At 39.9% G+C, this 26,059-nt stretch overlaps 1 protein-coding gene across 2 annotated transcripts in view; it reads right to left on the bottom strand.

The window, feature by feature from the left end:
* cyth1a (cytohesin 1a) overlaps window positions 1-24,450 on the bottom strand; it is a 56,621-nt gene extending 32,171 nt beyond the window's left edge. The window contains exon 1 of one of the 2 annotated variants that reach the window (XM_088327659.1): window positions 24,184-24,450. In XM_088327659.1, the coding sequence (XP_088183785.1) occupies window positions 24,184-24,202 (19 nt within the window). In that variant the 5' untranslated portion in view covers window positions 24,203-24,450. Of the gene's footprint in view, window positions 1-527; window positions 810-24,183 lie in introns of those variants that run through there. The other variant, XM_088327651.1, reaches the window with a different exon arrangement.
* Window positions 24,451-26,059: the final 1,609 nt, after the last annotated feature.

Raw genomic sequence — 26,059 nt, 5'->3', positions numbered from 1 at the left:
ACTGGGTGTCATTTTTCACCTGGAACAGTGTGCTACAAAGCAAAAGGTACAATACAAGTACAAATAGTCAAAGTGACCAAACTGCATCATTTTTCCTATTTATTTTTTGCCCGGCCTTTCGGAAGGTTTTGGGTTTTTGAGTAACCATAACAGCAAGATGGCATAAACCATGTCGGCACTCTCTGGGTGAGACTCGTGTAAAGTAAATAAAAAATCCTCAACCCTTGAGTATTTTAAAAAAAATAAAGTTTTTATCATAGTTCATGTATTTGGCGTATTATTTCATTCAGTAATATTTAAAAGAATGGGTTTAGCGACTTTGAAGCGCTAAATAATACACACTGTCCCTTTAATTTTTTTTAATTAAAAACATTTTTATAAGCTGTACATGGCCCAGAAAAGTTCAGTAAACGCCATAACAGGGGAATAAAGAAGCTTGCTAAAACTTCCATACCATCGTCCATCACACAGAATTGATACACTACGAAAAAAATAGGAATGTGACGGAATTCTAAAGTTTGACTCACCTACGCCGTCTTCGGACTTTAACACCATGTTGAGTAGACTGCGTGTTGCGTTTTTGTCCAAGAATGAAGTCGAACAAGACTTTCAAACGGTCGAAAGTTAAAATATTGGGCTGTTTTAAGGTAATATATTTTTTGATGGTATAAGTCGGTTATATCTAGTTGAACAAGACCATTTCGACTTGTTTAGCTTCAGGATAAGTCCACCCTTGTTCTTGCTTTACTCTGTGAGACGACGCGACTGTAAAAACAAGTGAACTACAGCATTTCATTTCCGCTAATACTTTCACAGTAAAAGATTCAGCGGGTTTGGTTACTTGTATAAAAGGGAGATTGATAAAACTCAAATTGCAATACAAATTTGACACACATATTCATTTGTAAACGTTACACTTTTAGCTAAAAAAATGAAAAAAAAAGCTACGTAGTTGTTATTTTAGTTTGAAGAGAATCGCATGTTACTCGGATAAAGGTGCCTGGTGACGCACTCAGACACACCTCTCAACCCAGTTTTGTGCAGTTTCCTGCACTCACACACGCACACAATTACCCACGCACACGCGGAGACACACAAACTAAGAGGTTGGGGAGGGCCGTGACAGCTGGTCTATGTGGGGGGCGGGTAGCTTGATTGACACTTGCAGTAGGTTTGCACACCAATGATTGGAATTTCGGCTCTTTTTAAAGAACGGCTCTTTTGTCTCGGCTCACTAAAAAGAGCCAGATCTTTTGGCTCCCAAACACTTTTTCAGATTGTTTTTGTTTATTTGATCACTATATTACCAATTATTTTGCAACATTATGCAGGAAATTGCTTTAAAACACGGGAAAATAAAGCAAAAAAAAAAAAAAAAAGACAAGAAAAAAAAATGAAAAAGACACACAGAAATACTAATAATTAAATAAAGGGAAAAAGAAGAAAGAAAGAAAAAGCAGGAAAAAAGAAAGAAAAAGCTAGGAAAAAGAAAGGACAACTAAGGAAAAGTTAGGGAAAATTATATATTAGAGAAAAAATTATGTTGATAAGCAGAAGGTGTCAGGACCAGCACACAAGGTAGACCCAATCGTGTGACGTTTTCTCACAATTTTATTGAAAGAAAGAGGAAGGGCAGCTCAATGGACGCGTGAAGCAAGTCGCTCTCGTACTCGGATTGTTATTCGAACACGGAAGTGGATCTTCCGTAGCGAGCGATGGCGGTGTCAGGAACGGAAAAACTGGTCTGTATCCGGGACTGGGAGAGCAAAGCGTGGTCGGGGTCACATAAGTAATCATGAGAGAAGGAGAAACAAAAGAAGACAAAGGTAAAGAAAAAAAAGTAAAAAAGTGAGGAGAATGAAGAAAAAAAAGGCATAGAAAAAAAGAAACACAAAAAAATAAAAGGAAAAAAGAGGGAAAAAGAAGAAAAATGACAGGTTTTGGGGGATATTGTTTTATCCGCGAAACGAATAAAATATAAACAATTCTGCTAAATTATGGCATTTTTTTTTGCGCTCTACAGTGAACGTTGAACTAATTTTGAGCAACTTTAAGGTGGTGTCCGAAACTTCTAATTATTCTACTTACTGAAGCCATCTTCTGGCTACAATCAACATTTAGGCTTCTGTCAAATTCCTTTTTTTGCACGTGCAAGTATGTGAATTTCTTAGATGCGTTTGAATAAACTCTTCCTTTTTCATCTTTTTGGGGGGTTTGGGTTGGCATTTGGACTGTATTTGAAACAGTCTTTTCCTTACTTTTACCATTTTCACCCAAAAATAAATGAAATCGGCAAGCAAACAAGTGAAATTACCAAACCTCAATCCTACAAAGCATTAGTGAAAAGATCTGAAAAATATTGTGCACAAACAATCACCATCAAACCCTAAGTAACTTGAACTATTTTGTCAGGAAGAATGAGCAAATATTTATGTTTCAAGTTGTGCAAAACCTAGAGCAACCTACCCCAAAACAAGTGTGCCTGTGATTGCAGCAAAAGGAGGTTGTACAAAGTATCAAATCAAAGGGGGGCAATATTTTTTAAACACGTACTATTAAAAGATATATATGTTTCCACGATCTAAGATGTTGAATGTAATTGGTTTCTTTTCAAGATTGTGTTTAGTTTATTGTCCATTTTTCATTACCCATTATCCATTATCAGTCAAATCATGATACACTTCAAAGCAAACAGGCCGGGACACTCGCTCCTAGCCAAGAGGCTAAGCCAAGATCCTAGCCAAAAGGCCAAGAAGCGATCAGTGCGCGTTCCCAGAGATCCTGCAATACCGGGCCGATGCATGGAGTGGACGGAGCAAACTCAAAAATTACTAAATGCTGGTGGGCATCCAGATAAACAAAAGCATCATTAACCAATGGCTGTTTCTGGTGAGCTTGACTACACTTTGATCTTACCTTTGCATGGCACTGTGAGGGAATTTTCTCAATCTTTCAAACAAGAGTTGCACTATTCGTATTGGTTTTCTGTATTTTTCGGTCAGGGGTTTAATTTTGAAATGTACCATTTATTCATTTTTACTTTCCCAGTGGCTCATTAAGGCCCAAACGTCAACACTGCTCGCTGTCCAGTGCTCCTGAGGGAGATGACACAAACATCAGCTGAGTGTTCAATAGCCACAATGGCCCTTGCAGCCAGCAGCAACTTCACCCAGGTCTTTCAAGGATTAATGATTTATACACCATCGATTTTTCTCTTATAGACATACTGCTCCATCTGGAAGTCCAGGTTGGTTCCGGCAGCCTGGTACATCAGAACATCTTCCTCCCTCATTTAAAGGACATCTAGAATTCAGGACATCGTGACCGTTTTCCCCGAGTCGTGAGTGAATTGGGAGAGCAAGAAACAACGACGTATGGAAGACTTGCAACCCAAGGGTAAAAGAGCTTGTTGCTGCTTGCTCAGGAGGGCAAGAAAGTTAGCGGTGTGGCAAGCTGTGAAAACAATCCCCTGCATTCACACGATTGCATTCCGCATAGCAGTGTCAGATAATTGCCCTTCTGGTCATTTTAGAGGACTTTGCCTTGTGTCTGAATGTGTCACTTGCCTTCAAGCGTCCAACAACGATGCATAAATTGGGGGAGTCGCAAAAGCTGCAGAGCAAATTGTAGTCAACAGTGAACTCTGTCGGTTGTCATAACTACAGACCAGATTGACAATGTGGCAAGACTGATAACACGGTTTACTTTATACAGTATCTTGCATTGTGTTCTGCATTCTGATTGGCCAAACAGTCTCCCCGCTTTTTATTATTTAATAGAAGTCATTTCTAAAGAACTGGAGTAGTTGTGGAACTGAGCAAGCGTGTGGAAAAGAGAGTACTCGGTTGGTTTGGACACATGGACAGGATGGATGAGGAGCGAATGTTGAAGAGGATCTACAAAGCAGAAATAAATGGAAGGAGACCAAGAGGAAGGCCGCGATTGACGTGGATGGATGGTGTTATGAGTGCACTACAAGAAAGAGGTCTAAATGTAGTGGAAGCTAGAGCTCTTATTGATGATAGGAATGAGTGGAGAGGTGTTGTAAAAGGATAGTGGGATGTTTGGACGTATTCTAAGGGATGGGCATGGCACCTGTATGATGCGGCAGGAGTAAACCAGTGAAAGCTGTCGGGCCCTGCTGTTAAACAGAAGAGTGTGTTGTTTCACCCTGACCCGGGTGACATGGCCACTTTCTTGTGTCACGTTTCATCTGGAGGGACGAAAGCCTGACCAACTCGGGTGCTGAAGTGCTTAACCTATTTGGCCATTTTGTGTTTTTTGCTACTTTTTCCTTTTTTAATTTTTTTTCATTTTTGTATATGTGTTTGTCTTGCTGTCGGTAACCCCTCTTGAAGGATATGACCAAGGTAGATAAATAGAATTCTAAAAAATAAATTTCTAAAAAATAAAAACTGTATTCTTTAGGGCCGCCGGGCCATGGGTCTGGATAAGGTTAGGCCACTGTCAGAACCAGAAAAAGTGGTAGACCCAAACGTGCAACGTTTCACACAAAAGTTTATTGGGATATGGAGGAAACAAACGCCAGCGATCGGGTCCTCGCTGGACAGGGGAAGCAAGCGGCTCACGGGATCGGAGCGTGATCGGAATGCAGAAGTGAGTGGATTTGCAGGGGCGGGAGATCGGAGCGTGGTCAAATGGGAAAAACGGGTGGATAGCCGGAGCGGTAGATCAGAGCGTGGTTGGTGGTCAAGAACAGGTCGTTAGCTGGGGTGGGAGATTAGAGCGTGGTCAATTGGGAAAAACGGGTCGATAGCCAGAGCGGGAGATCAGAGCGTTGTCGGTGGTCAAAAACGGGTCAATAGCCGGAGACAAACGGGAAATCAGGAACAGACGAGTAGGATACAGATGATGACGGGACCGACGGGAGCCAGAGTCAAAGTGCTGGCCTTGCGTATGCAGAAGTTCGCTGACGGACTGACAAGGAGTGACTGGATTACTTGGTATAAATAGGAGGGCAATCAATCAGGCAACTAGCAGCCGCTCGTGCCAAACGAGCAGGCACAGATGAGTGCAATGAGTAATCATGACAGCCACATCCAGTTTTCCACAAGAAAATCCCAGTATACCCTTGTTTTCAAACCTCTTTTTTTATCTCTCGCTTTAGAAAATAAGTTCTAAAAACACCAAAATGTTTTGAGGAGAGAACTAATCAATCTATCAAACAGGAAAAATTACAAATGTGAGTTGAAAAATGGAATTATCATAAATGAGATTCTAACCTATGATTTTCTCAACATTAATTGTTCTGAACCTGGCTTTTTGCAAAATTATGTATCGTAACATTTAACTCCTGTGACGTATGAAGAAGTAACTACAGCCAAGTTGTGTTTTATAATCATAGCCGAGCAGATCAAACGCAAGGAGAAACTCGCTGAAAGTTATTGGCCAGATGCATCCACTGTCTTAAGCTTCAGTTCAACTGCAGTGATGATCTACTACTTCCCAGGCAACATCCATAGCAAACTCTTATGTTAAACATCCATATTACGGCAAGGGGGCTCCACATTGGCCAGTTTGAGACCACTGCTTTTTACAGAACTTTTGAAACAAATGCTTGTTCTGTGGTTTCAGTGTATAATAAAGGACCTAATTGTATAGTAATTTTAAAAAAGGTATTTACTTGACAGATTTTGCCTCTCTTTCTGAAACGTAAACCCAGTGAAAAATGAGGGATAATTGTAAAGTTATTCTATTTCGAGTTCATTTAACATGCAAAAAGCTAATACTTAAGAAAAATGAATTGGTTTCAGTTTAAAATATAGTTTTTCTTATTTTAAGTTATTTTATCTCTTTTTACTAGCAAAATGAGAATGTCCCCAAGACTCTGGGGAAGATAAGTGGTTCGGAAGATAAATTAAAATGAGGTAGTATCCTAAACAAAAATGGCTTACGTAGCACATAGTGGATTGTTTTGCTCATTTAATTAATAAAATGTAAAAAATAAATTGATTTTCAATAAACCAATTGTATCTGGAAACATTTTAAATTTATGCAAAATACTTAAATAATAATTGACTGTATTTTCAAAATAATGCTAATAATAACAATCATATCTTCAATAGTCATTATTAACTTCTCTTTTATTAGCAAATATTCAAATTCATGCATCTAAAAAAATTATATACATCACAGTTCTTAAACTCTAAAACAGTAGAGCCATAGACACACCACTGAAACAGTAGAGCCATAGACACACCACTTCCTGTGGTGTGTCTTGGGCAAGTACAGCCTGGCATGTTTATAAGATAGCATAAAATAGAATAAAATCATGAAAATACATACAAGAACCTTATATTTGACCTTAAATTGTAAGCAGTCAGGCTCACCAAACGATCAGACACCTAAAAATATTTTTAAATGAAGAGATATTACAATATGTGCAGTGTCTTTATTACAGGTAAAACATTTTTTTAATGTTTTATGTCCACACTGGTGATGGACAACTATTGATTTCTACAGCCTAAGAGATGGCTTACCCGCAATTATGGAGTTTTACCGCTAGAGGTCTCAATTTGAAAGCTGTTTTCCTTCTGCTGATGCACATTGTGTTTTTGGCACATTTCGATGGGCAAACTACCCTGGTATTCATCTGTCATCAAGGCAGAAAGGCATATCGGATTTCTAACTCACGTTCTTTGGTTTGTATTTGTATTAATTTTTATGAAAACAGACATTGGTGTCATAATTAATAGCGGCACGAAGGCTGAGTAGTCAGCTTGCCTGCGGAACTGTTTTGAAGTCATGGTTTCTAATACAACATCCAGCCTTCTTGTGTGGGTTTTGCATGTTCTCCTTGGTTACTTTGGTTTGCGCCTACATTCCCAAACCATGCTTCTCAGGTTAATTGGTCGGTTCAAATTGTCCCTTGGTGTGAATGAGCAAGTGAGTTGTCAGTCTCCATGTGTGCCCAGGGACTGACTGGCAACAGGGTCAGGGTGTCCTATGCCCACTGCCTGAATTTGGCTGAGATGGGCTCCAGCACCCCAGCGACCTTACTGAGGATAAGCGGCGCAGAAAACGGATGGATGATAATCCATGTATTTTAGCCTAGAGTTCAAATCTTTTTTTTAACTGAGTTAACTGAAGTTCTTTGTGCAGCACGGCAGATGGGTGTTGAGCGCGCAGCCGCAGGCTGCAGAGGTCCAGGATTCAATTCCAGTTACCGCAGCCTCCCGGGGCAGAGTTTGCATGTTTTCCCCTTGCCTGCGTGAGTTTCCTCCGGACACTCTGGTTTCCTCCCACATTGCAAAAACATGCATGTTAGGTTCATTGGTCGGTTCAAATTGTCCCTAGATGTGAATGGGCAAGTGAGTGAGTAGTCTCTGTATACCCTGCGACTGACTGGCAACAAGTTCAAGGTGTTTTCTGCCCACTGCCTGAAGACGGCTGGGATAGGGTCCAGCACCCTTGCGACCCTAGTGAACATAAGCGGCAAAGAAAATTGATGTATGAAAAAGCTTATTGTACCACAACGAGGTACTAATATTCGACACAATCCCTTTAAAGTAACAACTTGCCCTAACTAATTGTCGACGTACAATTGCATAAGAAGAAACTCACTAAGCATTGCATATCTGAACACAAACATTGAGTCAAAACATGCAATCAGACAGCATATGCATGCATGCTTGTAATTTTCTTTTCTGTGCCTTTTTTGTTCAGCCCTTCTCCATCCATCCATTATCTGCACCGCTTATCCTTAGTAGGGTCGCGGGGTGCTAGAGCCCATCACAGCTGTCTTCGGGGAGTGGGCAGGGGATACCCTGAACCGTTGCCAGCCAGTCGCAGGGGAAACATGGAGACTAACAACTCCCTCGCTCATTCACACCCAGGGACTATCTGGACAATTAACCCTACATGCATGTTTTTGGAATGTGGAGGAAACCGGAGTGCCCAGAGGAAACCCACACAAGCACGGGAAGGACATGCAAACTCCGCACAGAAAGGCTGGTAGCTAGATTTGATCCCATAATGAGCAAACACGCTAACCACTCATTCCTACATATTTGTTTTTAAAAATTCCGGCTATGTTGAAATTATCAACACAGGCCTTGAGCGCCCCCTTGCAGCATGTTGTGACAATAACACGTGGAATGATAAAATAATGTGTTAATAATTTCACACATAACATTTGGTGTGAAAATAGATGCAAAGTGATAAAATAATATGTTAATAATTTCACAAATAAGTTTTAGTGTGAAAATAACCTGTGATATTATACAACAATGTGTAAAAAATTTCACTCATAACTTGTGAGTCATAAGTGGCACCACAGAATAAATTGCACTCTAGGCCCAAATATGAAAAGAACTACGACTTATAGTCCAGAAAAAATGGTACACAAGTCAGTCAGAATCCATAGCGTCTTCTATGGTCACTTGAGGTTGTCTGACAATAGCGTGTACAATTGCATTACCACACGACAACCAACACCAATAGACTTCCTCATTGTGCCTTCACTCTGTCTCTTTCCACACACATGTACACAACAAACACAAGCACATTGCTGATTCAGACATTTGGAAATATGCGACACTTCCTTTTACGTCGCACTTCGTCAGCATCGGATTTGCAAAGTCGAGTCACGTCGACCGCACTGTCTGTCCAAATGATTTCCTTGACTTGTAGTCACACTGGGAGTCATTTCTAACAAAAAAACGTTTTCAAATTCAATCATGGTAATCTCTGCTATCACGCGGTTTACTTTTCACGGTTACGCCACTTCACATATTAGCATTGAGCATTGGGTTCTGCGTTCTGTTTAACTAAACAGTCCCCACGTTTTTTATTATTCGACGATAGAGTAGTTATTTGTTCAAAAATAGGAGAAAAGAAAACCCTTTATACAGTACCTTTTTTTCTTGAAGGTCCAGACTGTACCACTGACGCCAACTTCTACAGGGAGTGCAGAATTATTAGGCAAGTTGTATTTTTGAGGATTAATTTTATTATTGAACAACAACCATGTTCTTAATGAACCCAAAAGTCTCATTAATATCAAAGCTGAATATTTTGGAAGTTGGAGTGGGGCTTTTTTAGTTTTAGCTATTTTAGGAGGATATCTGTGTGTGCAGGTGACTATTATTGTGCATAATTATTAGGCAACTTAACAAAAAACAAATGTATACCCATTTCAATTATTTATTTTCATCAGGGAAACCAATATAACAGCTCAACATTCACAAATATACATTTCTGACATTCAAAAACAAAACAAAAACAAATCAGTGACCAATATAGCCACCTTTCTTTGCAAGGACACTCAAAAGCCTGCCATCCATGGATTCTGTCAGTGCTTTGATCTGTTCACGATCAACATTGCGTGCAGCAGCAACCACAGCCTCCCAGACACTGTTCAGAGAGGTGTACTGTTTTCCCTCCTTGTAAATCTCACATTTGATGAGGGACCACAGGTTCTCTATGGGGTTCAGATCAGGTGAACAAGGAGGCCATGTCATTAGTTTTTCTTCTTTTAGACCCTTTCTTGCCAGCCACGCTGTGGAGTACTTGGATGCGTGTGATGGAGCGTTGTCTTGCATGAAAATCATGTTTTTCTTGAAGGATGCGGACTTCTTCCTGTACCACTGCTTGAAGAAGGTGTCTTCCAGAAACTGGCAGTAGGACTGGGAGTTGAGCTTGAGTCCATCCTCAACCCAAAAAGGCCCCACAAGCTCATCTTTGATGATACCAGCCCATACCAGTACCCCACCTCCACCTTGCTGGCGTCTGAGGCGGACTGGAGCTCTCTGCCCTTTACCGATCCAGCCACGGGCCCATCCATCTGGCCCATCAAGACTCACTCTCATTTCATCAGTCCATAAAACCTTAGAAAAATCCGTCTTGAGATTTTTCTTGGCCCAGTCTTGACGTTTCAGCTTGTGTGTCTTGTTCAGTGGTGGTCGTTTTTCAGCCTTTCTTACCTTGGCCATGTCTCTGAGTATTGCACACCTTGTGCTTTTGGGCACTCCAGTGATGTTGCAGCTCTGAAATATGGCAAAACTGGTGGCAAGTGGCATCTTGGCAGCTGTACGCTTGACTTTTCTCAGTTCACGGGCAGTTATTTTGCGCCTTTTTCTACACGCTTCTTGCGACCCTGTTGACTATTTTGAATGTAACGCTTGATTGTTCGATGATCACGCTTCAGAAGCTTGGCAATTTTAAGAGTGCTGCATCCCTCTGCAAGATATCTCACTATTTTTGACTTTTCAGAGCCTGTCAAGTCCCTCTTCTGACCCATTTTGCCAAAGGAAAGGAAGTTGCCTAATAATTATGCACACCTGATATAGGGTGTTGATGTCATTAGACCACACCCCTTCTCATTACAGAGATGCACATCACCTGATATGCTTAATTGGTAGTAGGCTTTCGAGCCTATACAGCTTGGAGTAAGACAACATGCATAAAGAGGATGATGTGGTCAAAATACTCATTTGCCTAATAATTCTGCACTCCCTGTAGATTAAACCATTATTGCAGTCTCTGTCAAGGTCCTTGTGAGCTGAATTGCAAGTACATGCATTTCTTATATGCGGTAGAATAAACTACTTTATTTCATCCTTTTGGGGGTTTGGTTTTGCGTCTGGACTGTATTTGGAGCGGTCCTTTTCTGATTTACACCATTTTCATCCTACGCTAACAGAAAACCGCAAGGACTTTTGCAAGGTGCTGTACAAACGTTCCCTTGAGTTTGCTGGCTGATTTTCATGGCTGGACACAAAAATGAGTGAAGGCTGGAACTGCAAAGTTCTCATGGTCACCATTTCTAATAATCCATCCATCCATTATCCACACCATTTATCCACACTCGGGTCACAGGGGTGCTGGAGCCCATCCCAGCTGACCTAGGGCAGTCGGCAGGGGACACTCTGAACTGGTTGCCAGCCAGTTGCATGGCACACAGACACAAACCGCTCACACTCTCATCCACACCAAAGGACAATTTGGACCGACCAATTAACCTGCCTTGCCATGTTTTAGGAATGTGGGAGGAGACTGGAGTGCTCGGAGGAAACCCACACAGCCATGGGAAGAACATGCAAACTCCTCACAGAAAGGCTGGTAGCTGGATAAAAACCCTGGACCTTTGCACCGTGGGGGTGCACGCTAACCACCCAGCTGCTGTGCCGTTGTCCAATAAAACTAAATAATAATTGTAGTCAAAATTAAAATCCATAGAATTTTCTTCAGAATACATTTAGATATGAAAAGCGGTTTGCCCATTGAGAGGATCTTTAGCTCATGTCATGTTTTTCCCTTCAACTTAAACACGCCTGTTAGAAGGCGAAGCTTAGCAGTTGTGAACAACTTCTGTTTTTTCACGGTTCCTCTTTTTTGGTGTGGCGTCTCAGTATTTCTCCATTAGTCCCTTTTCTCCCCCAAAAATATGCTAAATGCCAAAAAGATGTTATTCTCTTTGCAATTCTGAGCACTTTTATACAATATGGTAAAGGAACTTTGCTATAAAGTGGGGTACTAACAGACACATTTTCAGATAATTATTTTCCTCATTATACACTTCTTGTACTATTTCAGTCGTAGTAATTCTACAGTATTTTTGTAGAATTATTTTAATCGTATATTTTGTATAATGTTGTAGTATTTACAGAGTAGTATTTCTGTAGTATTACTGTAGTATTATTGTAGAATTTTTTAACATTATTGAAGTTGTATTTTTGTAGTATTTCTGTACGATTATTGTAGGTGCATCTGTGTAGTATTTCCGTAGTAGTATTTCTGAAGTAGTATTTTTGTAGTATTTCTGTAGTATTACTGTAGTATTATTGTAGAATATTTGTTGTATTATTGAAGTTGTAATTTTTTTAGTATTTCCGTACTATCATTGTCATTGCTCAGTAGCCTAGATGGTAGTGTGCCCGCTTTGAGACTGGGAGGTCGCTGGTTCGCGCCTCGGCCGAGACATACCTAATTGGTATAATGGCGGCGCCCTCTGGCTGCGGCTGCATCGACTTGCTACAACGGGTCAGGTGTATCGACATTTCGTTCTGTGTACATTGTTACAAAGAATGACAATACAAAGGAAATTATTATTATTATTATTATTATTGGATCTTTGTAGTTTTTCCATAGCCATATTCCTGTCGTAGTATTTTTGTAGTATTTCTGTACTATTATTGTAGATGTATTTTTGTAGTACTACTATACTATTATATAAGTTATTTAATGAAATATTCTGTAATAGTATTGTAGAATTTCCATTCTGTAATATAGTTGTAGTTAAATTTTTTTGTAGTATTCATGTAGCAATATTTTCAAGAATCTCTGTAGAAGTACTTCTGGAATATTTGTGTAATATTATTTTAATTTGAATTTTGTAGTTTTATTTTTGTAATATTTTTGTCATACTCCTGTACTGGTATGTTTTTAGTATGTCTGTAATACAACAGTATTTCTGTAGTATTTTTGCAGTAATACTGTAGTAGTATTTCTCTAGTATTTCTGTCGTAGTATTTCTGTAGGGACAATCGTGACAAAGCTGGCAAGAAAAACATATTAGTAGTACTGTATTTACTATAACATAAATATCCAAATAAATAGATGTGAAAGACATACTCACTAAGCGACTGTTTCGACTTTTTTCGTATTGTATGATACGATACTCAAAATTCCGGAATACAATTGTTTTTCTACAGTGACTTAGGATTCAATATCAGTATTGTCACATGCCGCTGGCTCATCTTTGAAGAATAGGATGACTTTTTACACCGAAAAACCAAACGGTGACCAGATGATAAAGGTTCAGGAGTCAGATCAGCAGGATTCTCCTGCAACTGGTTAAAAACAGATCTGTTTCATGTGGGGGGGCAAATCCCTACCCAAAAACAGGCTGGAGAGGGATGGTCACCACCAGGCTGCACTTGCCCAAGACACACCACAGGAAGCAGTGCCCTGACGACCCAGGCGGTTGAGGCATCTATGAACCGTGAAATGGATGTACCGTAAAATTGGGACCGTAAAACGAGATTTTTTTCCCATGCTTTTAATCCATCGGTTTATGGAAGGATCCAGCTAATTTATGTATTTGATTCAGTAAATGTAAGAGTGAGACAAGTGGAATATATAGGTGTCAGGCTTTGAGCTTTGTGCATGAATAAAACTAGCATGTACAGGTGTCAATCGAAAGGGGGAGTACTAACTAACATATTAGAAATCATTTTACTAGTCTGCTTATTGGTAAACAAATAATCTGGCAAAACGAGCGGATTAAAAGAAGTGTCCAATGAAGCAGAAAAAATGCGGATTTCTATTTATCTGTCGGCATTATCGTGAGTTTTGGAGTCAATAATTTACAGGGTTGGATTATTTGGATTGTGTTTGATGTAATGAAGCCATTTTTGCGGTCATTCAAAGAAGCTGAAGATGGCCAGGGACGTAATGGTGAGTTACCTATGCTTAACATTTTTCAGGTATCTTGTTTGAGACTGATGTTTCTCTGACTATATTTTGAAATGGTCCTCGTATATTGAATCCCAAGAGTAAAGCTTTCCAATGATAGGTGGCATGACTGGTTTTAGTGACAGGTGACGTTGTGAAGTCAGGACATAGAAATGTTAAGGATTTAAGGTAAAGTACATTATTAAAACTCTTTCTGTGTACCATCTTTTTGTAGATAGCTCATGTTTCAACATGGGCACATGGGGCTTATAGTCAGGTGCAGCTTATGCAAAATGTATTTTGCCTTAAAAATGTACTGGGTGTGGCCTCTAATCAGGTGCGCCTTATAGTCCGAATTGTATGATATGTGTGTTTGTGTATATTGTTTGAAATCTGGTAACAATTAACTCATTTTCAGAAGATCAAAAATGTTATTTAAGACTTATTTTTTCAATCAACTGAATATATATTTTTTCTTATCACCAGGTAGACTTTACTTGTCGTGATTTAAGTCTCGGGATTACTGTAGTTATAACAAATGTATAGGGATATACTTTTTCCCACCAGATTTAGAAACAGTTTTAATTTAAAATTGAATTTAAAATTGTATTTGGGATTAAATTGAATAAATATCAGAATGTGAAGTCAAAAAAACAAGTTCTGAAGGACAGTAAAGTGAGTATGGCTATGGGTGTTTGTATATGTTTTCAATTACAAATGACACGACAGGGGATTTTTTTTTAACGTGTTGAGTACTAGTGGAGGCTCTTTAACCACCCGACAAGACTAAAAGTGAAAACATTGTGTATGTTTTGCAGATTGTCAAATTATCATCTACTTTAGAAAGCAAATGGTCTGCATTTATATTGCGCTTTTCAAGTCGATGAAGACCTCCCAAAGCGCTTCACAATTTGCTTCACACTTTTCCCTTTTGAACACTAACCATCAGATAGCAGCGTCAGCCATGCAAGGCAACTACCTGCGATCGGAGGCATTAGGGATTCAGTGTGTTGCCTAAGGACACTTTGACATATAACACGGAGGAGTTGGGAATCTAACCAGCGACCTCTTGATCAAGACGGGTGCAAAAACAGTAATTTTATTCTGAATTTTTTTCCGTTTTGATATCTGTGTTGGGCATGTTACTTCTACCAAAAAGTAACAGTATAGTATTAATAACTGCATTACTCGATAATAAAAGTAACTAGTTACCAGGGAAAGTAACTTTTTTGTAACTTTAAAAAGAACGTGTTGTATGTCAAATAATTTAAAATGCTCTGGGCAGTATTTCAGTCAGTTTAATAGATGGTTTTGGATTCGAGATTATTGGTAGATGCAAAAAAAAATCAAACCAAACATTTTTTCCTGTTGAGCTGGCCCATGTGTCAATTTTTTTCAAAACAATGCGTCCCGACACTCAAAACGTTTGCCAACGCTTAGACTCAACTGACTGAATAAATGAATTAAATATTGAATTAATTAGTTTATTTATAGGCATATGTGCCTTCAGACAATCATAGGCTTTGACTTAAAAGTGTGTCAAAATAACTAAATTTAGCTGACTTAAAAACAAGCAAGAGCCTTGCAGCTGCTGATCATTACTTCAAAAGAGGCTTCAAGCCTCCAATCCTACTCTTACTGAACACAAAATTGTGATGTGTTATGCTGTCAGGAAATTGTTTCTAACCTTCCCAATGTTAACATTTGGCGATTCATGTGGAGGAGCTATTGGCAATTACTTTACACCAATCACATCACACAGTTTTCTCACGTGTTATCGTGCGACATCAGGAGTCATCGGGAATTCTCCAGCAACACAAGTTGACCCGCGTGTGAACTGCCGTGTCAGTCATGTAAAAATGCCACAGTGGCACATCAGCGTGATGCAGTCAGCACTCTTTTCTCAACTTTGTTGTGCGCTTTCAAATAACCTGCCAAAAGGTTTGCAATGGATACCCTGTTTACGGCCATGCCGCCCGACAATGCCCGATCTCAGGAAGTTAAGCAGGGTCAGGTTCTGGTTTGAATTCGGATGGTAGACTATGTGGAAACAACAGATGTTGTGAATAGGTAATTTGGTGCACTGCTGCGACAGCCATGCTTGTCAGGCCTAAAATATCTAGCCTGACCCGACTCGGGCATGAAAGCCCGATCCGGCCTTAGCCCGACCAATTAACTTGGACTAAATTGACCGAGCCCAGAGCAAACTCGGAATTAGGAGGTGGGGGGATTTTGGCCGACTGCTCCACCTTACCTCCCGGCCGCACGCCCGCTTCTCTGGCTGCCGTCGGGCCCGCCTTTGCCGAGAACAGCAGCAGGGGCTGCGTTGAGCGAGACTTGGACGATACCTATTATGTGAATCCTCTCCCACACGACACTTAAAGCCAAACATTTACATCATTTATATTTCTGTGTCTGCTGAGGTTACATTAACCAGATTTTCTTCATCATTGACGGATTTTTTTTTAGGAGATGACAGGGACATTAAAGGGTGTTCGTCATTTCGACGCCTTGGAAGTTGAACGGTAAACCACAACAACAGTGTGTCCTTAGACAAAGAAAAAGAAACAAAGAACAATGACCGGTGGATCAAAAAAAATAAAAGCGAGGAAAAGACATTTTAGCTTGGGCTCAGGCTTACATCCAAAGCACACTATAAAAAAAGGAACAACTAAGTACTTATAAATAACCTGTACAGGGCAAATAAGCCCAGCTCAACAATAACTACCCCATTCATCTTTTTCTCATTTTCATGTTGGCCGCAGACCCAAAAGACCTTCCCCTTTTTACTTTTAACTGGACTATACGGCTATGTAAACCTTTGTATCGTCAGGACCACCCTTTTCCCATTTATTTTCTCGTTACAACAGACTGAACTGAACATTCACCCCAGTTCAAAGAACTCGGGCCTTTGGAATGGGTGTAATGACTGCGCCCCCTAATGGACAGTTCCTGTACCCAGGTCTCCCCACAGATATCACTAATCTGCAGTGGATTACAATAAAGTCTGATAACTAGTTTTTGATTGTAATTAAAACTTTCAGGGCTAAGTATTGATTAAATAGTTTTCCCATTAATTGGAAATGTGTCGTTTGAGGGAAATTCCTGCGTACAGATTCACTCCGCTACATTTCCGCCCGTTGGCTTCAAAAACAATGTTAACGAGGGCCCATTGGCCCACCGTTAAGTTCCAGAGTCACCTGATATCGGGAGAAAGGTACGTGGATTAGTAATTCATATCAGAATTCTAAGAACTCAAATGAAATTATACTTCTAGCGAGTTTCTGCTCCTTCAAGACAAAAAGAGAGAAATCTCAAAACTAAACTTTATGGTGAACCGCTAGCGACATCTAGAGGCGAATTTGTTAACTGATCGCACTAAGAAACAACTCATTTTAACACTATACTGGACTGTCTCAGAAAATTAGAATATTGTGATAAACTTCTTTATTTTCTGTAATGCAATTAAAAAAACAAAATTGTCATACATTCTGGATTCATTACACATCAACTGAACTATTTCAAGCCTTTTATTATTTGAATATTGCTGAATTTGGCTTACAGCTTAAGAAAACTCAAAAATCCTATCTCAAAATATTACAATATCATGAAAAAGTATACAAGTAGGCTATTCAACTAATCACCTGAATCATCTAATTAACTCGAAACACCTTGCGAGGGTTTCCTGAGCCTTAAAAACACTCAGCTTGGTTCAGTAAACTAAATCACTGCTGATCTGACTGCTGTCCAGAGGACCATCATTGATACCCTCCATCAGGAGGGTAAGACACAAAAAGAAATTTCTCAAAGAGCAGGCTGTTCACAGAGTGCAGTTTCAAAGCATAGCCACAAAAAGTCTGTCGGAAGGGAAAAATGTGGCCGGAAACGCTGCACAACCAAGAGAGATGACCGCAGCCTTAACAAAATTGTGAAGAAGAGCCGCTTCCAGAATTTGGGGGAGCTTCAAAGACAGTGGGCTGAAGCTGGAGTCCAGGTATCAAAAGCCACAGTTCACAGACGTGTCCGGGAAATGGGCTACAATAGCCGTATTCCCATGGTCAAGCCACTTCTGAACTCAAGACAACGGAAGAAGCGTCTGACTTGGGCTATGGAGAAGAAGCACTGGACAGTTGCAGAGTGGTCCAAAGTCCTCTTTTCAGACGAAAGCAAGTTTTGCATTTCATTTGGAAGTCAAGGCGCCAGAGTCTGGAGAAAGGCTGGAGAGGAGCAAAATCCAAGTTGCTTGAAATCCAGTGTGAAGTTCCCACAGTCAGCAATGGTTTGGGGAGCCATGTCAGCTGCTGGTGTTGGTCCACTGTGTTTCATCAAGTCCAGAGTAAATGCAACTGTGTACCAAGAGATTTTAGAGCACTACATGCTTCCATCTGCTGAAAAGCTCTATGGAGATGAGGATTTCATTTTCCAGCATGATCTGGCACCTGCCCACAGTGCCAAAACCACCAGTAACTGGTGCACTGACCATGGCATCACTGTCCTTGATTGGCCTGCTAATTCTCCTGACCTGAACCCCATCGAGAATTTGTGGGGTATAGTTAAGAAGAAGATGAAAGACACCAGACCTACAAATGCAAATGAGCTGAAGGCCGCTATCGAAGCATCCTGGGCATCAATAACACCTCAGCAATGCCACAGGCTGATTGCCTCCATGCCACGCCGGATTAATGCAGTAATCCGTGCAAAAGGATTCCCAACCAAGTACTGAGTGCATCAATGGACATTTTCAAATGTTTGATTTAGTTTTGCTGTTATAAAATTATTTTTTTACTTGGTCTGAGGAAGTATTCTAATATTTTGAGATAGGATTTTTGAGTTTTTTTCAGCTGTAAGCCAAAATCAGCAATATTCAAATAATAAAAGGCTTGAAATAGTTCAGTTGATGTGTAATGAATCCAGAATGTATGACATTTTTGTTTTTTTAATTGCATTACAAACAATAAAGAAGTTTATCACAATATTCTAATTTTCTGAGACAGTCCAGTATATATTAAATTAAAGCAAGCCGTTTCAAAGCATTTAAGTAACAAAAAACAATGCCTTACACATCATTCAAACGCACACCAAAATTAGTTTAGACAAGTGACAACATCAAAGTGCATCCAGGGGACCCATCCAATATGGCCGACTGTTTACGTTTAGAGATGCGTGTGATGCTAATATAACTCAGACCTGATCATTACATCACTATATCATTGTTATTCTTTTACCTAGCTGAATTTGAATCATTTATTTGTGCATTGAGTTGAACAAACTGTTCTGACACTGCACATGGCGTAACATAGTAGTGATTATTTTAGGGGTCTCCAACGTGGTGCCCCCTAGGGACATTTGAGGTGCCCAAGGACCTGTTCTGAAAATAGCTCACCAGTGCTGTGTCATTGTTATATTCCATCCATCCATCCATCCATTATCTGCACCGCTTATCCTCAGTAGAGTTACGGGGTTGCTGAAGCCCAACCCAGCTGTCTTCAGGCAGTGCAGGGCACACAGAGACATACAACTCACTTGCTCATTCGCACATAGGGACAATTTAGACCAGCCAATTAACCTGAAACGCATGTTTTTGGAATGTAGGAGGAAACCGGAGTGGAAGGAGGAAACCCACACGGGCATGGGGAGAACATGTAAACTCCACACAGGAAGGTTTGATCTCATGACCTCAGAACTGCGCCGCCGTGCTGCCCCATTTTAATTTTCTTGTAAAATAAACAATTGTTGATTAGACAACTTAACACTTTTTAAATAATTAACCTGGTAACATTGTACCAACATGGTAATAACATGATAAGTTGTTATTCCAGAAATTCAAATAAATACATTTCAGTTCATGGGCTTCATGGACAAAAAAAAGTCTATTCAAGTATTGAGAATTATTTTTGAGCAATTAATTCAGTGATTGGAATGACATTCAGTTTGTGTACCCAACAAATGTGTTTGTGCCTCTTTTTATTGATTTATTTTACAGGAAATACAACAAACTCATGGATTTTATAAAGCAAATGAGGTAGTCAATGTTCACTTTTAGCTAACTACCTGGCTGCCGCTTCAGCTTTGTAGCTAGCTATCTTCCTACCTTTTTACATTGTTTGCATGCTATCTAGCTAGGTTTTTTTAGCTTCCTAGCTGGCTATTTAGATGGATTTTTACCTTTTTAGCAAGCTATCTATCTGCCTTTTAATTTGTACCGTTTTACTTTTATAGCCAACTATCAAGATACCTTTTTAGCTTTGCACTAATTAGTAACAAAAAGTAGCTCGGTGCTTGGAAAGGTTGGAGACCCCTGGACAATTGGGAGAGACTAACGCTTAAGAAACAAAGACACACACACACACAAGTCTTCCATACAAGACTGGGATTAACATGGATCAGTAAATTCAAACTCTAATGTTAGCATCCTGCATGAACACTAAAAATAGACTTGGTGTGCAAATCACTGCATAAAAAAGTAACTAAAAAAATGACAGCTACACTCAGGACATTTTCTTTTTTCATGTTAATGTCAGTGTCTTAATTTATTTTCTATTCTTATTCTTAGCATCCACACTAGAGTGGGTCCCCTGTGGTTTGGCTACTTTGCTGCTCCATTGACAGCTTCTTTCTTTATACTGTGCTTTGTTCATATCAAGTTCTGTGGGCATGCGCTGTCCTAATGCAAGAAAGCACCACAAACATAACCACAACAGGCTTTCGTAGCTGCAGAAAAACCCATCTGTGGTGTCAGCTTTAGAGAAAGGGGCCGAAGTAAAAGTAACACACTTGTGCTGGTGCTGAGTATTCACAGCAGTAAGAGCCATTTTCTTGAGCAGTGATTTTCAACCACTGTGCCGCGACACACTAGTGTGCCGTGAGAGATCGTCAGGTGTGCCGTGAGAAATTATCCAATGTCACTTTTACAAATTTCAAATTTTATTAAACATTTATGAATTGTCATCATCTGCAACTATTATCTCATTATTAAGTGTCTGTGCTGTAAAAACTGGGGAAATTATAAATTATATTGTAATTAATCTTAGTGTCATTTTATAAAATTTTTGGTTAGTTGTGTGCGGCAAAATGTTTCCAATGTGAAAAAACAAGCCCTGGTTAAAAAAAGGTTGAAAAACACTGGTCTAGAGACTCAAAATATATCATCATCACTCACACCTTTCTATGGCGGCATAATTATGATAATTAAAGAAATTAAATTTGTCAAAGGTTCCTTTCAAATCACTCAGTCAGCATGAAAAATTGATGTAGCGTGACTACAACTTTATTTTACTTGCTGACGCCATCTTCTTGTTGATAGTATCATTGCAACCTCTGTCAAACTGCTTGTTGGCGCATGCAGGTACGGGATTATCTTAGACGGGCTTAAACAAACTCTTATTTTTTCATCTTTTTTGGGGTTAAGGTTGGTATCTGAAACAGTCCTTTTTGTACTTTCACCACTTTCATCCGCGAATTAAAAAAAACCATGAGCACGTGCGTGAAATCACTCTACTCCCCCATTATCCTTTTCACCAGCTTAATGCGCTCCATGGCCAGAACAGATGAAAAGCAAGTCGCAAGAAGATAGTCGCGGTGAAAAAAATACATAAAGGCTCTTTGAACTCAGTTGGAAATAGTTAACACACACCTAAAAGGACGGTATGTATTATTTTTTTGCCTCCTAATGGTACAAAAAACATTAATTCAGTAAAAAAATAATTTAAAAATAACTGATTTGAATACTAGCCGAAACCACCTGAAATATACCAATGTTAATTTTTACTAAGAAATTTGTATTTATTTTACATAGTGGAATGCCTACCTAATTTCGCCACCTTGTTTGTCTGGCAAATTGCGGCTATGCTGTGCTCTGTGGCTTTGGTGTTTGTTCGCACAGTGCCATCAAGTGGCCAGATATTACACACTAGGGTTTTATGTAATATAGAAAATATTAAAACAATATTATTAACATTATAACAACAGATACAATGTTGAAAAATTACAGAAATATTAATTTGCAAAAGATAATACTCCAGGCTTAAAACTCACTTCTACTCTATAGCATACGAGTAACCTAATCTTCTTATATGTAATAACTTGTGAAGCCCTTAGAGACTAATTGTGATTAAGGGCTATACAAATAAAAATGACTTGACTTGACTCAACCTGGGGCAGCACGGCGGCGCAGTGGTTAGCGCGTGTACGGCACAGTTCTAAGGTCTTGGGAACCTCCTATGTGGGTTCAAATCCAGCTACCGGACTTACTGTGCGGAGTTTGTATGTTCTCCCCGTGCTTGCGTGGGTTTCCTCCGGGCACTCCGGTTTCCTCCCACATTCCAAAGACATGCATTTCAGGTGGATTGGCCGGTCCAAATTGTCCCTAGGTGTGAATGAGCGAGCGAGTTGTCTGTCCCCGTGTGCCCTGCGATTGGCTGGCAACCAGTTCAGGGTGTCCCCTGCCCACTGCCCGATGATTGCTGGGATGGGCTCCAGCACCCCAGTGACCCTACTGAGGATGAGCGGTGCAGCTAATGAGATGAGAATACTCCAACCCAGTGGTTCTAAACATGTATTTTTAGTGATGTTCAGGCCATTAAATGGTGCCCCTACAATCCTAGTGGTTAAGGTAACCACCCACCCAACACCTTCAGCCAACCCATTGAATTTAGTAATTTAATTATTATGTTAGTCAGGCATACAGGTAGGAGGTGGAGACACTGACAATGTGGTGTTTGAAAAAAAGTCCTACTGAACACCACAAAATCCAAGGAAGTCACACTCAATTGTTATATTGTTATAAGTAAAGTATTACTTAGAAAAACAGTGTGTAATATTTAGTGTATTTTAGTGGTACAGAAAAACTTTCATCCAGTAAAAAAACAAACATTGATTTGAATACTATGCAAAAATTAATAAACTATCATACCAACGTTAAATTGTAATAAAAAAAAAAACAAAAAAAAAAACGGTGAGTATCCGTTATTCTCATCCTGCCGCTGTGTATTACCTGTCCTTGCTCGTACCAGACCTTTAAAATATTTGTTTTCTTATCCGCCCATTTGCTTAATAATTATTTCAAATATTTTAGCGTAAAATTGAAAATAAGTAATGTTATATTCAGTATTCCCAATTGATAATTTTGCAAATGTTTAGTATTATTGTAAAATATTTGAAATATACTGGCGTCAAAAGAAAAATGTATATTAAGTGAGTACATTTTTTTGTCAAAGCAAAGGGACCTTTTCTAATGAGTACACAGTGTTTACGTAGAGAAGTGGTTGACAGATTCACTTATCACGCAAAAAGGTTCCTGGTTCAAAACCGGGTGGAATCGTTGTCAGCCTGGAGAGAGATGAGCTCCACCATGCTGTACTTGCCCAAGACACACCACAGGAAATGGTGCCCTGACGACCCTAGTAATTAAGGGATCCAACCAAATAACCAACACTGAAGAATTACCTTTAATGGGCCAACTTTAGGAACATAGCAAATAACTTTCTTTTACAAAAAATAGCATTCTCAGTAAAAAAAAATTGTAGAGTACATTAAAGGTTGCTATCCGGAATTTAAAAATGTTCTACTTGCTGACGCCATCTTCTGGCTTAAATCATCATTGCCAGCTCTCTCAAGCTGCGAGTGTGGCGTGTGCAAGAACATGTATTTCTTAGACACGCTAAAGTGAATTCTTTTTGGGGGTTTGGATGGGAATTTGGACTGTATTTGAAACAGTCCTTTCCTTACTTTCACCATTTTCAGGCTACACTAACTGAAAAACACAGGCACGAGCATAAAAGAACCACTCCCTCCCCCATTCCTACTTCCTAATGAGTTACAAGACACGAAGAGATTGATAAAGGTAAAATAAAAGCAGATAGATGTGTGTATTTTATTTTTTACAAAGAATCTTTGAACTCAAAAACTATTATGCTTTCAACTTTTTAAGGACACCTGAAACTACTGCCCCCAAACACTGACATAATCTAAAAAAACATTTTTCAAATATTTTAGCTTGAATGCTTAGTGTTATTTAGAACAGGCATCTCCAACGTTTTTCAAGCTGCGAGCGACTTTCTGCTTTCAAGTTACCGCAAAGGGCACCCAGTTTGTTATTATGTTATAAAGAGTTTAATTATTGAAAGTAGGGTTAAATGGAATCTATTCAACAACCCGTAATATCATATTACAAAATAAAAATCACAATGATCCAGCGCCACCGAGCTATTTTCAGAACAGGTCCGCGAGCACCTCAGCTGTCTTTAGGGGGCACCAAGGAGCCCGCGGGCACCACATTGAAGAGTCCCAATTTAGAATGTCTCATTTGCCTTTTAGTTCCTCTCAAGTATCCCTCTTAGAAAACCACAACTCAAAAGTAATGAAATATGAACCTGTATGCAAAATGTTAAGCCAAATGGAAAATAAACCTATTATAAACACAAAGGCTACTAATTAGCTTGCCAACTTGTGTTATTTTTTAGAGAGAAATATTGTAATGAGCCTGTGCTTAGTGCTGCTTTATTTTGAGATGCGCTGCAAGCACACTGAACACTGAAGTGATGCATAATTGATTGAAAAACATCCCCATCTTTCAAGCTTAGATCTTTATCTTTATTATATATAGATCATCTCGCATCATTCCACCTTTGTTTAGACGAGTTGGTCGGGAGGGCAGCAGCGTGTCGTCATATCAGTATTGTGATGTTTAATCATCAAAGATAACGTGTTTTGCTCAATTGCCAAGACACATATGACATGCTAAAGAGAGAATAGTTAGGAGGGGCCAACCTGGAGTGTCTCCCTCCATCCTGGAACTCCTCTGGCGCGTTGAGGTTTCAGTGGCTGAGCGAGGGATGCGGCGAGTCCGTTACCGAACTGCCCGGAGCGAGCACCGGAAACCTCCTTTGACTAGCGCTCGCTATGTTCCTCCACTTGACCAGTATCCACTCTCCAGCGGCCTTTCGTCCTCACTTTAAAGTTGGAGGAGTCCAAACACGAAACGTGAGTGGACGCGCCATCAACGACGGCGACTGGATTTATGACGACGCCGGTCGGGTCTGGCCCCGCCCTCCACTACCGTGACGTCACATTTAACTTTACTCATACAAAAAGTTGGGCAGCTTTGATGGTCAACGGCGCTAAACGTGACCCTCTGTCCCTTTAAGACAGGGTGTTGCAACAAGCAGCTTCCTAGCACTTTTTCAAAACAACCCAATGCTAGAAATCTCGTAGATCAAAGATGTTATATAATGAAATTGTGAATATGCTTGATTGCTAATAAGATTTTCGAGAGGGTTTGTTCAAACCTCACTTTGTGTTTGCTGTTAAAAATGTCATATTGGAATATAATATTGTGAATGTGCTTAATTGCTGTTGAGATTGTCATGATTGTTTTCTGTTTTTTAGTGTCAATAAATTTGTTCAAACCAAAAAAAGATGTACATAGTGGGTATAGGTTGTGGTTAATCGCTTATTGTTCCACATCCATCTGTCAACTGTAAATCTGAATTAAATGATGGCCCCTTGTCCAAAGCCATAATGGCTAGGACCGATTATGAAAATCTTAGTATGTAGGTGACGGTGATCGTAGCAAGGCTTTAAGGCTAGGACCTTAGCTTGGCCTTTTGGCTGAGAGTAAGTGTCCCTGCTTCTAGGCTTTGTAGCGTATTATGAACTGACCGATAACGGATAATGAATAGTAGAACAATAACCCTTAAAATATCCCCCAACCCCCCTCTCGAATATCTCATCTCATTAGCCGTACCGCTTATCCTCATTAGGGTCGCAGGGGGGCTGGAGCCCATCCCAGCCATCTTCGGGCAGTGGGCAGGGGACACCCTGAACTGGTTGCCAGCCAATCGCAGGGCACACGGGGACAGACAACTCATTCGCTCATTCACACCTAGGGACAATTTGGACCGGCCAATTCACCTGAAATGCATGTTTTTGGAATGTGGGAGGAAACCGGAGTGCCCGGAGGAAACCCACGCAAGCACGGGGAGAACATACAAACTCCGCACAGAAAGTCTGGAGCTGGATTTGAACCCACGACAGGTTCCCATGACATGAACTGTGCCGCACAAGCGCTAACCACTGCGCCGCCGTGCTGCCCCCTCTCGAATATGAAGTGGTCATTTTTGAAGGACTACAGAAAATTTTGTCATGTATCTATATGGGCATTGAGCATATAAAAACAAAGATTAAACACTCATCTTAAGAAAAAAATGTTTCAAACCTCGACTATTATCTAGAAAACAACAGTTAAACATTCACTGGTTTCCAAGAAAACTTTGAAGAATTTTTTTTTTGTGAAAGGATGCCTTTCAAGCAGAACTTTTACTCAACCTCCATTATCTAAACAATGCTATCCATAAACACAATGGGCAGTTTAAAAAATATAACAAGAACACTGAACTTATGCATGAACGATGCACAAACTTTGCAAGAACTTTTTAGCTCAATATGTTTCCAGGGGCCACCCACAGACTCTCAATCGCTGGATAAAGGAAAAGCAACATGAAGTGGAAGATACCCGATGTGTGGACAAAGATCTTAAAGCCAATCATGCCATCTAGTGGTAATTCAACATTCTGAAATCATTCACAGAGGCTTCATACTTACTGATCATCAGCAGCAAAACCTTTCAAGTCGTTTTTGAAACTAC

The sequence above is a fragment of the Urocampus carinirostris genome, chromosome 1 (genome assembly GCF_059441175.1).
Source record: "Urocampus carinirostris isolate Australia breed hairy pipefish chromosome 1, RoL_Ucar_1.0, whole genome shotgun sequence".
Lineage (NCBI taxonomy): Eukaryota > Metazoa > Chordata > Actinopteri > Syngnathiformes > Syngnathidae > Urocampus > Urocampus carinirostris.
This window is presented reverse-complemented; position numbering and strand designations above follow the sequence as displayed.